This window comes from Notamacropus eugenii, chromosome 4 (assembly GCF_028372415.1).
Source record: "Notamacropus eugenii isolate mMacEug1 chromosome 4, mMacEug1.pri_v2, whole genome shotgun sequence".
Classification (NCBI taxonomy): Eukaryota; Metazoa; Chordata; class Mammalia; order Diprotodontia; family Macropodidae; genus Notamacropus; species Notamacropus eugenii.
This window is the reverse complement of record NC_092875.1, coordinates 63,032,795-63,049,558: the sequence shown is the minus strand read 5'-3', so window position 1 is coordinate 63,049,558 and position 16,764 is coordinate 63,032,795. Positions and strand designations below refer to the sequence as shown.

The window sequence follows — 16,764 nt, the reverse complement described above, 5'->3', positions numbered from 1 at the left end:
AGCAGGAAAACTGCCCCCATGTCAATACAATGCAGTGTATCACAGTGGGTCAAAGATGTATTTCAGTGAGAGGCAATCTGAGTTCTGCTACTATCTGTTATCTACCTCTTTTGCCTGTTGGCTTCTGCTTCCTCCTGAGAGGGTTGGACCAAATGAAGAGCAAGGTTCTAACAAGGTATTTCAAACCACTCCAGGCATCGGCCATGCTGAAGCCGAAGGCTGATTCTAGTCATAAGAACAAGGTGTAAGGTCATGTTCTGTTCTTGACAGAATCCACCCTTGGAAAGTACTATGTAGAAAGGCAAACTTTCAAAATTATATGGTCTGCCCTCAATTAAAAAACAAAAACAAACCTAGAATCACTGCATAACATTAATCCATCTTCCAGCTGGGTGCGAAGGCAGACTTGCAGTTGGGGTTTGGGGGTTCAGATCCCAGCTCTGACACTAATGCCCAGTGTGGCCAAGGTCATGGCATTTCCTGAATTGGTTTCCACATATCCTCCTAACTCATGGGACCATTGTGTGGAGAGTGCTTTGCCAACCTCAGAGTATTTTAAGAAATGTAAGTGATAACTCATTTTTGCGAGTGCTGAGGACAGCCCTCCTGATGACTTGTGGTAGGTATTGTTATACTTGGATATATGCTTTGACCCTGTGGTGGGCAAAGCAAAGAGCTGCTTGGGCTTTCACTTCTGTTCCGGTCACAGAAACACTCCTAAAGGTCACCAGCTCTGCACAGGGGATCCAAAGCCAACGAAGCCTGGGCCTTGTGCCTGTCCTGGGCCTCGTGCTCCCAGGCCTTGGGTCTTGCACTCAGCCTTCTGGATTGGCGGTCTCCTAAGGCGCTGGGGAGTGAGAACAAAGGGACTAAAGCGAAGACAAGTAAAAAGGTCACAATGTATATTTATTCCCCACACGTTACATTCTTCACCACAGTTAAAACGGAAGAGTTAAAAACATTGTGGGTGATGATGGATTCCAGGCGATCACCATTTTGTTTCTTGCTAGTCATCTAGAACACTCAAAGCTCATCTATCTCCCCAAGAGGCTCCCTGAAAGCAGCAGGGGGTCAGTTGCCCTTTCCGTCCAATTATCTGACCTGCCAACTTTCATGACTCACACAACTAGCTCTCCTTGTCTTCTCCCTCACGTCTTTACCAAACTCCATCTGATCGTGATGAGGGGAGGCCTCTAGGATTTTCAATGAGGTATCCAAACTACTGCTGAGCATGGTAGCTAATTCCACTGCTACATGGGCAAGCGCAGCCTTTCCTCCCTGCAAGTTCCTGTAAAATGCTGCTGTTTGCCACCTCTGCTGACCAATGCAGGCTGCTGGATCTGTTGGCCCTTATCAGTCCCACCCTCCTTGCACAGTAAGGGAGAAAGTTTGCAGATATTCCTCCCCAGTAGAAACCCAAGTGTCCACTATCACCTGTGTGCAAAGGGACAGTGAGATAGGCAATGGAAAGGTGGTAAGACTGATGCATGAAGCTCAAGTCTCTCCACCTGGTGAATGAGAAACGAGTGGGTACCAGACACAAATCATGATTGTGACTAGATGTTTGTGAGATCACTGGCAAAAAAGATCTGAGGAAAAAAAAAAAAACAAGTTCCTATCAAAATGCTCAATTTGAAGAAAGTCACAGAAACTGGTCTTACGCACCCCAATAAGACTGCCCCCTCCTTCTAAAAGGTTCAGGTTAACAAAAGCATCTATCCACATCCACAACTGAAATTTTCCCCATGCATACAGATAATCCAAACTGCACTGACGACATCTTTACGCCCCAGATTATAAATGGCAGTGAGCATTATTAGAGCAGGACACTCAGCTGGAGGAGCTCTGGAAACACCAGGCAACCTGAGAGGATGTTTGTGTTTAGAAACTGATTTCTAATCATGAAAGAAAATACTTTTTTCCTCTTTAAAAAAATAAAGAGGAGATGAACACAACCCTCAAAGCCCCAGGCAGCCAGTGTATGTGGCCCACAAACACAAGATGGTGGAGGCTTCTTAACAGAAAACTTGAAACATCTCGTAAATGGGGCTGAGAAACACCCATAGGCCCCACTGTAGAAAATACTTCAGTAACTGACTTTGAGAGCTAGAAAGAGGGTGGATGCTGGTTTGTGTTTACAGCTTGCTGGCTCTTTTTTGGGAAAAAAAATAGAGTCTGGGTAACGGAGGGAAGAAGGAGAGGGAAAAAAAGGAAAATAAGAATCCATCTTAACATGCAGGTCCAATAATTTTTTTTCTTTTTCTCTCGTGGAAGTTCCAACTGGAGAAATGGCAGAACACATGGCTTCCAGTCTGTACATCGAAGGACTCAATTCTGAATGGTGCTGCTGTAAAGAGAATATATATCCAATGAAAACCGTAACAATCTAACCCTGTCTAACAAATCTTCATTAAGGATCTACTATGTGCAAAGCACTGGGGATAGGTCTAAGAATGAGAAATACCAACTAACTCTCAAAGGAAAACCATATTCTGAATCACAGAACCTCAGAGCAGGGAGAACCCCAGGGATCACCTAGGAGAAACCTTACTTGAAGAAAGATGAGCTCACTTTTCACTCTAATAGCTAACAACACAGCTAACATATAGCACTTTAAAGTTCAGCAATCAATTTTAGATTCATTATCCCAACTGAATCTAACAACTACCTTGTGAGGTAGATATGAACATTCCAGTTTTGCAGAGTATCCTGAGGCTGAGAAGTAATTTGTCCAAGGCACACAACTGGAGGTAGTAGACCTATACGTAATCAGGAGTCCAGAATCAAGTCCAGTCCCATTTTACCACAATACACCGTCTCTCAGGTATCATTATCCCCATTTTATTAAAAACAAAACAAAACAAAACAAAAAAAAGAAACCTAGGGCTTGAAAAGTAGAGAGGTCACCCCACCTTCCATGACCATCCTCAATAATCCAAGACTTCATTTCCCCCAGAGAAAGCCCATTCTACAACTTGACTGATCTCATTTTCTTAGGAAATTCTTTCTATTGGCATGGAATCTGCCTTCCTGTAACTGAGTTTGTCCTGGTCCTGCATTCTAGAGTCTACTGAAACAAGCCTAACCTATCTTTCTAGTGACAGTCTTTTAAATATTCAAAACTCCCTTTGCCTCTGGGAGTCTTCCTTTATTCAAGTATAACATTCCTAATTTCTTCAAGCTTTCCCATATAAAATGGTCTGAAGTACCCTCATACCCCTGGTCATACCCTAAAGACTCTAAGTACCATTTTTGTAGCTTGGGAGGATGGGGGTGAAAGAGGAGCCTGCAGCCGGAAAGTCACAAGTGGCTATCATCTCTGACTTAGAGGAACTATATCACACCTCCTTTGTTTTAAACACAAGCCTGGAATTAATTCAGTCTGCATTTGAACTAACTTTTTTGGCTGCCACAGCATTGCGTCATACTGGACTTTAGAGTTAGCTCCCGAAGAACCCCGGGTCTAATTCCTAAATCCTTTGCTAGCACGGATTTTTCTTCTCTTTAATTAAAGCACAGGTAATAATGAGGAGGATGCAGTACTATCCAAGAGTGTGAAAAGTCCATTGCAAACAACATCCACAAAATTCGCTAGATCTTTAAGAAATGATGCCAGTCAGGGACTATGCTAGGAAGAATCACCTGCAAATCTAGGCAGGCACTGATCTAAATCCAAATAGCAATACTGTGCATATATATACGATGCCTTAATTCTAAAGAACTCAAGTTACATTCATGTACTAATATTAGGGCACTTTTCCTTCCTTTATTCCTGGGAGCCCTTTATCAAGTCTCTCTGTGATACAGAGGTACTAGGTTCTGGAAGGCTCTGCCCCTGGAAGTCAACAAGCTCTATTTTTGTTGCTGAGGACACACTGAGCTATTTAGAGAGAGCTTCCTCACCAAAGGGTGAGCCAACAAGGGATGAAATTTCTTTTTCAATTCAAAAAAGTAACTCATGGAGTAGCTGCATACTGGGCTGATGGAGTATTTATGTCTGTAACCAGATATGGTTCCTGTCTCACCTGAGGACAAGAAGCTAAGTGACCATGGGCAGAGATACAAGAGGAAAGAAAGAAAGCGGTCCAAAGAAAAGAAAATACATATGACACAGCAGAAAGGGGTCTGGATATGAAGTCTGGCGATGTGAAATCTAGTCTAAATCCAGACTAGCATCAAATCCCACTAGTTCTGGGACAACGGGCAAGTGGCTCACCTTCTCAGAGCCTCAGTTTTCTCAGGAGGATGATAACACTTGTACTAATTTCCTCATTTAGAAATTGTGAGGAAAGTACTTTGCAGCTATCAGGGACATATGAATGTGAACAAATGAAGATGTTTTCAGTGAAAGTATGTTGTAAAAGAAAGAATCCCGGACCCGAAATCTAAAGGCTCGAGGCTATGTCCCAGCTTTGTCACTTAGGAAACGGAACAGTATAGCACAGCATTGGACTTCGCATCTGAAGAGACTTGGGTTGCAATCCCACAGCTGACCGTAACAAGCTGTGTGACTACAGCAATTCCCTCATAATAACCACTAGTACATATACAGATAGCACTTTTAAGGTTGTCCAGCTATCGGATTTAATCCTGCCAACAATCCTCGGAAGTAGGCTCTTATTATCTCCATTTTACAGGTAAGGAAAATGAGCCTCATCCTCTGAGCCACCCAAACAGCCTCTGGTCATCTCTTGTTTCCTCCTCTGCAAAATGTGGATCAAAATATCTGTACTGTATTATCCACTTTACAGGTTTGTTTCGAGGACTTCAGAATCTATGAGAAATCAATCTTAAAGTATTTATAAACCCTAAAGCTTGTTAAATTTGCTAATATTTTTAGTCAGGTGACACCTTTCTGGGTGTCACTTTCCTCCTCAGTAAATGGGAAAAACAACACTTACAACACTTGGGCCTACGACTACTGTGAGAACAGACCCATTTAAAAAACCACTGACAACTGGTAAATGTAAACTCTCCCCATTATAGGAAAGGACAATTAGAGCTATTTAAAAATGCTATTGGCTGCCTCATCTTAAGAAAGAGGATGTAAACTACCTGTCAGATATTAAAGGGGGATTTTCTGTGTTGGATGGAAGACTGAATTAGACAACAAGCTCACCGACCCCCTTCCCAAACTCTGAGGTTCTGGGAACTGCTAGCATAAGTCACACAGGGCCAAGCTGGGAACTCGAATATGACCGTTCTGATTCAGGTGAGTACTTTCTCCAGCACTGCCACACCATGCCACCCTACCAGGCCCCAAGCACACACCTTCACTGTTCACTCCTGCTGGTCATCATTGCTGGCGCTGGGGGTCCGACTCCTGATCTGGCTCCTGAGCTGTTCTATTAACTCTGGATTTTGCTGCTGCATCTGCTGAGCAAACTGTTGGCCTCTGAAGAACAAAACCAAACACATGCAATCAGAATAAGCAAAAACCAACTCAACCAGAAAAGAGATGAAAGAATAGGAAAAGCTCACAGTCCAAAGGAGGCTGGACTTCTAAGTTCTGAGAATCAGACTTGGTCTGGTGGCACCCTGTTGTTTCTGACCCTGGAAGTTATCATCCCAGTCAGCCACGCTCAAAAGCCTTGTGCTCTTTGGTCGCCTTCTTTACTTTCCAGATGTGATATGGAATCACAGAATTTCAGAGTTGGAAGGGAGCTTAGTGACCTCCTAATCCAAGATCTCTACCTGAAAGAGAACCTGACACGATGAACCTGACGAGTGGTCATCCAAGCTCTACTTGAAGAGCTCAGCTGAGCGGGAGATATCAAGCCCTCTTGCTATCCTGCTCAATGCCCCAAATTCTTACACAGCTTTTCCCAACATCAAGTCTAAATTCACCACTCTGTACCTTCCACACAGGTCACAGTTCTGCCCTTTGGGGCCAATCCCTGTTCCAGAAATCTTTACAAACAACTATCATCCCCTCCCTCACCTTCTCTAGGCAGAACAACCCTAGGTCCTTCAATGGAGCCTCTAAGAACCTGAACACGAGGCTTTTTACCATCTGTTGCCTTCCTCTGGACACGTTCAGTTCATTAACATCCTCCCTAAAATGAGATGCACAGAATCGAACTCAATACTCCAGAGCTGGGTGGACCAGTGTAAAGGACAGCAGGACTCACACTTCCTCACCCTTTCCTGGCTATCATGCCTTTTTTAATGCAGTCTAAGATGACGTTAGTTTTCTTGGGCACTATCAGCACACCAGTCACTCCTATTAAGCTTGAAGCTAAAACTCCAGATTCTTTTTTGTCTGCTGTCCCTCTCGCACTTGTGAAGCTGACATCCAAAATGAAAAACTGTACATTCACCCCTATTAAATTTTAACTTACTAAATTTGCTCCAGCCTGTCAAGATCTTTTTAATTCTAATGGTCATCCAAAGTGGTTCTACCTTCAAACTCTGGAGCATCTACAGATCCAAAGTGCATACCAACTATGTCTTCATCACTGATAAAAGCATTAAATAACAGCAGTCCCGAGGAAACTGCCCTAGAAGCCTCCATTCAAGTTGACTTGGACCATTCGGGGTCTCATGAGGTCTGACCACCCCACAGCTTTGAATTCATCTAGCATACTACTGTCTAGCCTATGTCTCTCCACCTTTCCCAGCCGTACGGCAGGAGAGAAAATGTCAAATGCTTTGCTAAAATCTAGATAAATTCCACTTACGGCATTTCCCTGTTCCTTTCCTACGAAGTCTAGAGGACTCTCACCATCATTTCCTTTTCTAGGTGTTCTTTAATCATCTCTTTACTGAGGTGTTTGCTAGGAAGTGAAGTCAAATTCCACTAGCCTACAATCTTCAGGTGCCATTCTCTTCCCCCTTTTGAAAAACAGGACAATATTTATCCAGTCCTGTAGTGTCATGGACAGTGGGTTGGCAATCACCAGCTCTTTTAATTCCCCAGAATGAAGTCAATTTGGACCATGTGACTTGAAATCATCACTCATCGAGGGCAGCTAAATACTCTTATGCTGGATATCAACTCTCTATTAACCATGTGTGTTCTATTTCTTTCCATGCAAAGATCATCCTTGCTGTCAGAAAAAACAAAAGCAGAATAAAGAGTTGAGCACAGCCCTGCCTTCTCTCCATTATCAGTCACTACCGTCTCATATCCTCTGAGTGACAAGTAGTCCTTTTCCTCCATTGAGCCTAAAGAGAACTTTTTAAAAACCACCCCCGTTGTTGCCCCCAGTGCTCCTCATCAGCTTCAGTTCGCTCAGAGCTTTAGCACTGCTGACACCTACTATGAGGACCACACCACACTTGGGAGGTCATCCTCCTTGACCCATCCCCTTTGCATTCACTGTCTGTACACCACACTGTTTTTAAAAACCCAAGTTGGTTGGTGAATTCCCTGTGTATCCAGTGTTCTCTAGACAGTCTCCCCTTTTTCTCTTCATTGAAATAGTTTCTCTTTGTGTCTTCAGAATTGCACAGTCGACCTCTTCCCATCCCTCCTGGGCTGACTTCTCCAGTAGAATTTTAGTCCATGGGATCCTACCTACCCTTTCTCCAATTCTTTTGAAATCTGCTTTCCCAGAATCTAAGAAGTATTCCTTGCTTTCCTCTTTTTCTCCACGTACAATTCTAAAATATAGTGAGTGGTTCCCAAGTAATCACTGGGTCCCAACATTTTCAGATGAAGCTCTGAGTTGCTCAGTCCTATCTATTCCCTCTAGCATGCCTAGGGCACTGCAAGTCTGAACTACAGTATCTTCTCTCCTGTATACTAAGCCCCAACTTCAATTAATCTCCTACTAATATTTATCAAATAAAGCAATGACATTCAAAACCTCCCACAATCACATCACTAACCTTTGTAGACATGCTCCCCACCATCTTCAACTTGTCCTATGTTTATGCCTTTTCTTACACCACTATAGAACCCTAGAGTGTCTTTCACACTACCTCTAGTAAAATCCTAACTAGACTCAGCCCAGCTGGTCCAATCAGAACTTTCCTTCCTTGAACATCAAGTAGCATTATGCCTCTTTTAAGCACTTATATTCTGTAACAAAACGGGGTTTGGGGGGATGTCTTGTGTTCTCTCTTATGTACTATAGATCACAAGTCCTAGGGCACATGATTCTGTTCCCTATAACGACGCACATGAGAGTTACTTGAAAACAAGTGAGAAGATATGGTTGAGGTACCAGATACCCATTACTGAAGAGGCTTTCTGATTTCTTGAGCATGAGTCTGAGATGACAAAGAGACAAATAAGCTTTTTTTAAAGTACTTGACCAATCCAATTCCAAACTGGCAAAGGAATCTTTGGGAGCAGACAGATGACCACCATTCTCATTTATGATCAAATGGAAATAAAACTCTCAAAGGCTTAAGGGGAAACTGCAGAGAGGATGGGGCAGTCAGAGAGAACTAACTCATCACAATAGTTTTAAGGAAGTTTGTTAGCCACATAGTCCATCCCAGAGAAAATGCTTTAAGTCCCTTTGGTAAGCTAAAAGCAACTCTGATTATTTCTTTCTTCTTGTGAATATGAATTTTCATTTCCCTGGGGAAAATACACTTGCAGAATAAAGGGAGTGGGGCAAAACAGGAAAAGAAGGTAGGCATTAGAGCCAGGACATTTACATACAATAGAGATGTACATCTAGTTGAGGTTTAAGACCACAATCAGAGTACAGCAGAATGCCAAACCTCATTGATCCAGAAACACAGGGAGAGCAGTAGAGACAAAAGCAAAGACAGAAAGAGAGCAATAAAGAAAAAAAAATTTCCTTATAGAGTATGATAAAGAAGGTCCTGAACCAAAGACAAAAATTTTGTCTTTTACATCTTCTAATTTGTATTAGAGTTATCTCAGTATATTTCCCTATCCCTAACATTCAAATAAGAAATTTCCTTGCTGTTCCATAATTTTGGATGTTATGCCACAGATAAAGAAATATACAACAAAACACCTAAGTGCATAAAAGAAGCATGAGCAGCAGCCTATGTAAGTCCCAGGTAAGTAAAAGGTCATGACCGATGTGAGGGGAGGGAGGGAAAGAGAAAATCAGGAAGGCTTCTTATAGGTGGCATTTGAAGTGTGCTTCAAAAGATAGGTGGGGATCCAATGGGCAGAGATAAGTCAGAGAAGCTGTGGAATGAGCAGTGCACAAAGTGTGTACCGGAGACTGAGTAGTTTGGTTTGGCTAAGCTTGGTATCATGTGAAAAGAAGAGTGGATGGTGAGGAACCCTCAAACACCAGATCAAATAAAGAAGTCGAGAACCTGGTCAGTATGCAGTAAGAAACTGAAGGGTTCTGAGATGACAGGAGCCACAGCTAAAGCTCATCAGATCTACTACGGAAGAGCAGTGTGGCAGTACTTTACTACCAGAACTGGCAGCAGGATGGTGGGAGAACATTCAGGGGACCTACTGTAAAAGCCCAGAAGGATGCTAACAAGTCGTTGGGGGTGGGGGTGGCAGCGGGAATAGCCAAGAGGACCACAAGCAGAATGCCTCACATACAGTAGGTGCTCAGGAAAAGACTGTCGAATAGGGTTCCTTCGCATTTGCTCTCCAAGCCAGCCACCAACATGTTGAGGAGAATTAGGAATGGTATTCTGGTGCTTGTTCGTGACCTTTTGAGTGTCAAAACCAACCCCTTCTTTGGCTACATAAACCACTAGGATTGCTTGGGAAAGAATCGTCTTCCACAGCATGGCGAGAGGAGGGATGGAGCTAGTACAGACCCCTCCTCAGAACAGGCCCCAAAGTTGTCATTAGTAAGCAGCTTCCGTGAACCCGGGAGGCCATGGCTGAAGTCCAAGGCTGACTACTGGTTGGGGAAGAGTAAGGACTTCTGGTCTCATTACGTGGGGTGGTTGGCGTTTGCTTTTCCGTCTGCTTCTACTGCTCTACAGATGGACTTGATCCAGGGTGAGTTTTTTCCATTTTAAGAGCTTTGTTTCATCCTCCTCCCCTAACAAAGGCAAATCAACTTACGCCTGGATGAGGCTGGCAAGGTCATTTGGAGAAGGGCTGGCTCCAGCAGCTCCCAAAGGGTTGTGGCCACCTGATATCATCCCAGACATGCTGCAAGGAGAGGATTTATTACTCACAAACAGGCCAACTCTGGTCCCTTTGATTCCAGGTCCTTGGCAGGACAGATTGTCACAAGAGACTTGGTAAAGAATTAAGATTAATCCCTTTTGGATGCTTTGCCTTCCCTAGTTCAAGTGGTTCCCTGCTGGAGTTTGGCAGGCTCCCTGTGGATTCAGCAGGTTTTTCAATAAACCCATTTCTCCCACCTTCTTCTATAAGACTGTCTGTGACCTGTCACATTTCCCAAGATCACAGCCAGCTTTAAGATCTTAAAACATTATTGAAAGATTCAAAAGAAAAGGCAAGAGAGAGTATTACTTACAGCTGCTGTACTTGAGGATTATTCATGAGGTTTGACGCCTATTAAAGAAAACAGTCCGATAGTTAGAAAAGATCCCTAGCTATCTTGACCACCCCATTATAAATCTCTAGGTTAAATAATAGCATTTTATTTTTAATCAATAACAAGAAGGAAAAAGTTCAAAACACACGCACCCTTCTAACACAGAACAAGAAGAGTCAGTCAGTAGTTAAACCCACTACAATTAGAGCTTAGATCTATCTAGCTTATCAACACAGAGTTGTTTTTTTCATTGTTTAAGACATAGAAAGTAATGAAATGTGCAAACTCCCCTATCTATGCTTAGATAAACATGCACTGGGGAGTGGGGTGGGAAAGGAACGAGGTCATTACCATACTCATGAAGCCTGGGTTATTCAGCAAGCCAGCCAGGTCAAAGCCTCCAGTGCCTCCTGTCTACAAAGACCACAAAAAGACTTTATTAGATGGCATCTGACAATGGGTGAATGGCACACGGATGTCAATGAACTGCTCCACAAGCAAAAAAAAAAAAATACAGAGGCAAGTAGCTTTTAAAGATGGAATTATATTCTACAAACAGCCTGATAGAGCAACACTAAAACTCAACACAATCTAACATTAAGTGGCATCAATGGGCACAAAAGAAAGAATGAGAGAGGTCTTTATTCCACTACATGGGACCCTCAAGAGACCCCATCTAATGTACTTCATTCAAGTCTGAGGCACCACCTTCTAAGAGGGTCCCTGGAGCACCATCAGAGGAGGGTGATCAAGAGAAAATGAAATATTATCACATAGAGAGCTGTTGAGAAATTAGGGCTATTTAGCCTGGAGCAAATAACACCAAAGGGGGAGAGGGAAGGGAGAGATGGCTGCCATCGTTCATCTGCTTGGCCCTAAAGTGCAATAAGTAGAATCAACTCAACATAAGGGGAAATCCAGTAAGAGCTATCTCAAAAGGGAATGTGATACCTTGACAGGTAATGAGCTCTCTATCACTGAGGCATGAGGGACTCTTGTTGGATATAGTATAGATCTACTTTAGTGGGGGTTAGACTTTATCCTTCCATCTTAGGAGATTTTAACTATTCTGTGAAAAGCTCAACAAATAGTCACGACAAAGTGGAGCAACAAGCTGCCTCCAAAGGCTACTGGATTAAGTAGTGCCTCGAATCTGGAAAAATCCATGGTTATGTTTTCAAATGAGCAGGGCCTGTGACGTGTGAGCTGAACTTGCCAGCCCCTTCAGCCTAGGATAAATTAAAAAAGCCTTCCCTTCCCACACTCAACTACACCCCACTAAAGCCTCCTCATCACACAGAAGCAGACACTAAGTTCTGGAACTTACAGGGCTGGGTGCTTCTTTCATTTTCTGTTCAGCTATCTTGAGGTTTGATTTGTATGTGTCATTGTCTGGGTCCAATTCCAGGGCCTTCTTATAGTACACTACTGCTTCTGCGTGCTTGTTTAAACTTGAAAGTGCTAAGCTGGACAGAGGGAAGAAAGAAGACAAAAAGTTCTAAGAAGGCCCAGAAAGAAGAGCCCTATATGACCCCCAGAGTTCTGATGGACGTTACCCTTTAGCCTCTCACAATTCACCCACTATCTTTTTCTTTTTTTATATATATTTCTTAAATTACATGTAATAATAATTTTTAACATCCATTTTTAAAAATTTTGAGTTACAAATTCTTTCCCTTCCTCTCTCCTCCCAGCTGAGAATGCAAGTCATTTGATATAGGTTATACATGGGCAGTCATGCAAAACATTTTCATATTATTCATGTTGTGAAAGAAAACACAGACCAAAAGAAAAAAGAAAAAAATATACTTCTATCTGCATTCAGACTCCTTTCATTAGAGGTAGATAGCTATTTCATCACGAGTTCTTTAGAACTGAATTGAATTGTAGCGCCTATATCAGACTGCAGGCCATCTTGGAGAGGGAAGGGGTGGGGAAAACATTTAAAACTTATGGAAGTGAAAGTTGAAAACTAAAAATAAACAAAAAAAGAACTGAATTGAATCTTTGTATTTCTGAGAAGGACTAAGTCATTCACATAATATAATATTGCTGTTACTGTATGTTCTCCTGGTTCTGCTCACTTCACTTTGCATCAGTTCATGTAAACCTTCCCAGGTTTTTCTGATCATTTCTTATAGCACAATAATATTCCATCAAAATCATATATCACAGCCATTCCCCAACTGATGGACATCTCCTCAATTTCCAATTCTTTTTCACCACAAAAAGAGCTGATTTCAATATTTTTGTACAAATAGGTCTTTTTTTTTTTTGGATCTCTTTGTGATACAGACCTAGTGGTGGTATTGCAGTGTTTCAAATCGCTCTCCAGAACAGTTGCGTCAGTCCATAACTCCACCATTAGTGTCCTAATTTTTCCACATTCCCGTCAACATTTGTCATTTTTCTTTTCTGTCATATTAGCCAATTCATCATTATCAACACTTATTAAGTGCCTGCCGGGTAGGGCCTGTGCAAACCCCTGGAGAAGCTACAAAGCTAAGAGTTATACAATGTCTGCCTTTCAAGGAATTTACAATAATGTTCCAGGTAAGTATAATACCAACACTAAGAGGGAAGGTGAGGGAAAGGTTGTTTCCAGATTTGTTTTTGTAGGAATATACTGCTGGGGTAAAATTGCTGGGGGAGGGGGCAAAAATGGGGATTTGATCAGACTTGAACAATTCACGTAACAGAGGTGCTGCTTATCTCATTAAGGGTTAAAATTCTACCTGTCAGTCTCCACATAAAAAGAGATTTGGATACCCTCCAAGAATGTTCTGTTTTAGAAGGCCAGCTTAGCTGGTGGGACAACCTCCTTAAGGAACCCACTTACACTAGTCCAGCCAGACCCCATATTTCAGGGAATGAGTTAGTTAGTTAGAAAAAAGTGCTGACAGAAATGGAGGGGCTGCCCATCAGCTGGGGAATGGCTGAACAAGTTGTGGTATATAATTATGACAGAATGTTGCTATGCTACAAGAAATGACACGTGGATGCAAAGTGAAGTAAGCAAAACTGAGAAAACACAGTTAACAGCAACGTTGTAATGATGACCAATTGTGAAAGACTTACATGATCAATACAATGATCTGAGACAATTCCAAAGGACTCATGCTATGTACCTCCAGAGAAAGAACTGATGAATTCTGAGTACAAATTGAAGTATAATTTTAAAAAATTTTTTGGTTTTTCAACATGGCTAATATAGAAATATGTTTTACATGATTTCACAAGTATAACTGATATATTGCTTGCCTTCTCAATGGCTGGAGGAGGAAGAAAATTTGGAAATCAAAATTTTTTTAAAAAAGACAAAAATGAACTAAACTAAAAATAATAAACATTAAAAAAGAAAGAAAAGGGTTCTGATAAAACCTAAGTTATGTACTTTATTCTTGCGTGGGTCAATTAGTTTTACTTTGTTCCACTGCTAGAGATGGCATTCCAAACCTCAGTCACTCACATAATTGCAAGGGAGCCTAGCCATGCAACTGAGATACTTAATACAAATCCAGCCCTATCACTGAAGGTCCATGTACTATTACTGACATGTTCTGATATCTCCTTGTGCGAAGGGGCAGTACATTATTAGAAAATATTTTTATCTTCGACCAAATCAAATAATTATGGGACTGGGGAGCATGAAGATGGGGGACAATGTATGATTTTGCATCCATATTTAGTGACACAAAGGAAGACAGCTATTGCCACACTCCAATTCTTGCTGGCAAAGCTCAGCAGGTGATGTGATCACTCCTTCCAGTCCTGACTAAATACACAGCAGAGAACATCAGATGTCATCACTGCCACGTTCCAAGCCCTGGAAAGGAAGTCTGACACAACATTTTCCAAAGGCTGCTGATCCTGTCCTAGCATCAAGTTACTTGCAAGGCAGCACAGTCTTGATGCTGCCTTCATCCTCAGAGGAGTGTGACATCAGGAAGACGAGACCATGACTTGCAAGTGAATAGGATTTACGTGAGGGAGGGCTGTGCAAGATCACCAGCCTCACTTTCCCCTCCAGAGCTATCTGGGTTCAGTGGCAAGATATAAATCAGAATGACTGGAGATGGCTCCCAGCAGTATAGACTAAGGCAGGGGTGGAGAACCTGAAGCCTTTTGAACCACATATGGCCTTCCAGGTCCTTGGGTGTGGACTTTTCAACGAGTCCAAGTTTCACAGAACAATTTTATTAAGGGGATTTGTTCTGGGAAGTTTGGATTCAGTTAAAGGGCCTCACGTGAGGACCTAGAGGGCCACATGTGGTCTTGAGGTCACAGGTTCCCTGCCGTTGGTCTAAAACAATGAGACCTGGGTCAGAACTTGGCTGTCACTCTGTGGGATCTTGAGTAATTAGATATCAATGGGTTTGCGTTTCTTTGCTTGTACAATTAGTGGCTCAGACTAGATCATCTCAGTAGCCTCTTCCAATTGGGAAACTTCTTTAAACCATTCGTGGTCCCTCAATCAAGGCTAAAACTTTTGTTCTTAGCCTCAGGGAGGAAAGAGACCTTCCCTCCCACAAAAGAATGTTTCCAATACCTACCCCATTCTGCCATAGGCTTTGCTGTAGTAGGGGTCTATACCAATGGCTCTTTCACAGTCTCTCACAGCACCCGCATAATTTCCAAGTTTGCTGTAGGCAGCAGCTCTGAGAACATAAGTGAAAAAGTTCACTCTCTGACAAAGGCAGGATGACAGCCAAGGAAAAAAAAACTCAATCAACTATGAAACCAACTACCTATATATCCACTCACTTCTGCAAATAACCAGGGTTTTCCCTATAGCAGAGCAGGACTGGGCCACTTAGATAATATCTAATTTTAAGCCATTGTACTTTTGGGAGTCTGTTTCTTCATTAAATCAATTTAATTCAATAAGCATTTATAAAGCATCTACTATAAGCCAGACACTCTGCTAGGTGTTTTGGAAACAAAAATGGAAACAGCTCCTACCCTCAAGATGCTTACGTTCAGAGGGTACTCTGTAAAAACAGAGAGGACACCATCTGTGGAAGTTCTCTATCTCACAAGGTTATCACAAGGTTCATGGGAGATTATGTATGTAAAGTGTTTCTGCAAATTTCAACATCCTATATCAAAGCCGGTTATCATTATCACTATTAATTTGCTAAGAGGTAACTCTGTGCACCAATCTCAACATATCTGAATCACGAGTACTTTTTCTGCCACATTAAAAAAAATCCATGAAATATTAACTAAGTCCCCATGCCAGGCAGCAAACAGATCTATTTAAACATTGGTCCCTGGCCTCAGAGAGCTTACACTCTCGAGAAACAGTTTAGTCTAGTGGAGAGAACAGGGGATTTAGGAGATTAGAGTGGAGACTCAACGATGACACTAACAAAATAACTACGTCCCACACTTCCTCATCTATGAAATGGGGAAAACCTTTGAACTATCTACCAACACAGGGTTGTTGTGAGGAATATGCTTTAAATAGCTACTGTAAATCTGAGTAATTAGTGTTATTAAGGCTATAGCCCCAAAAGAGAAACATGAGCTGTGAAGAATCAGAGAAAACTGCAGTGAGCAGGAAAACAGAAGTAGTACAGAGTCAAGCATAAGAAAAGTATTTGCTGACAACACTCTCCGAAAGCAGAACAGGATGCCCCTGGATGAGGAGTATACCCTCGGGTCCTCTCCCTACCCCTCCACTAAGATATCTTGCTCAGGTGAGATTCCATGACCTCTAAGGTAATTTCCACTTTCTGAATTTCTGTGATATACAGGTGTGAAGTTTCTCTCTGTTCCTCTCATTTTGGTACAAAACTTGGTCCTAGCTACAAGCTCAGGTCAATTTAGACTCAGGTAAAAGACAGAACAAGGAGTCCATGACATATAAAGCCCATAACTCACTATCAATAGCAGCGAGCAATTGTGTTTTGTTTTAGTTTGAAGGCACTTCATATCTCATTTGATTGAAGTAGGTGTTATTATCATCATTATTTTATAGTTAAAGAGACTGAGGCTGAGAGAGGTTAAGGGCTTTTCCCATGGCTCCTAAGTGCCTGGGGCAGGATCCTAAGTCCACAGCTCCAGTCACTGTGCCATCTTGTTGTCTACACTCTGCCCCAAGTTCCAGACCTGGGGCTGTTGCCCTATGGTTACTACTGGGCCTCTTGCCCAGATCCTGTATTTGGCTTGGCTTCTTGAATGTGCTGACTGAACCATCTGCATGATTCCCTAGGGTCCCAGTCAGAATTCCCAGCCCCTTTTGTCTGTCTGAGGCTAGAGAGTCTGAAGAGTTAGTCCCTGCCTGAATCTCTAGGACCTCAACTGGCTGACCTTGTGGGGACATGAGCATTGAATACATGAGTAC

The 16,764-nt window shown here is 42.3% G+C and overlaps 1 protein-coding gene across 7 annotated transcripts in view; it reads right to left on the bottom strand.

Moving 5' to 3' along the window:
- Positions 1–885: 885 nt before the first annotated feature.
- Positions 886–16,764, bottom strand: part of SGTA (small glutamine rich tetratricopeptide repeat co-chaperone alpha) — a 46,626-nt gene continuing 30,747 nt past the window's right edge. For 4 of the 7 annotated variants that reach the window (XM_072601430.1, XM_072601433.1, XM_072601431.1 and 1 more), the window contains exons 6-12: positions 14,969–15,073; positions 11,743–11,881; positions 10,767–10,829; positions 10,395–10,432; positions 9,974–10,063; positions 5,272–5,395; positions 886–2,347 (exon numbers count right to left, since the gene is read on the bottom strand). In XM_072601430.1, the coding sequence (XP_072457531.1) occupies positions 5,281–5,395; positions 9,974–10,063; positions 10,395–10,432; positions 10,767–10,829; positions 11,743–11,881; positions 14,969–15,073 (550 nt within the window). In that variant the 3' untranslated portion in view covers positions 886–2,347; positions 5,272–5,280. The remainder of the gene's footprint in view (positions 2,348–5,271; positions 5,396–9,973; positions 10,064–10,394; positions 10,433–10,766; positions 10,830–11,742; positions 11,882–14,968; positions 15,074–16,764) is intronic. The other 3 variants (XM_072601434.1, XM_072601435.1, XM_072601436.1) reach the window with 3 other exon arrangements.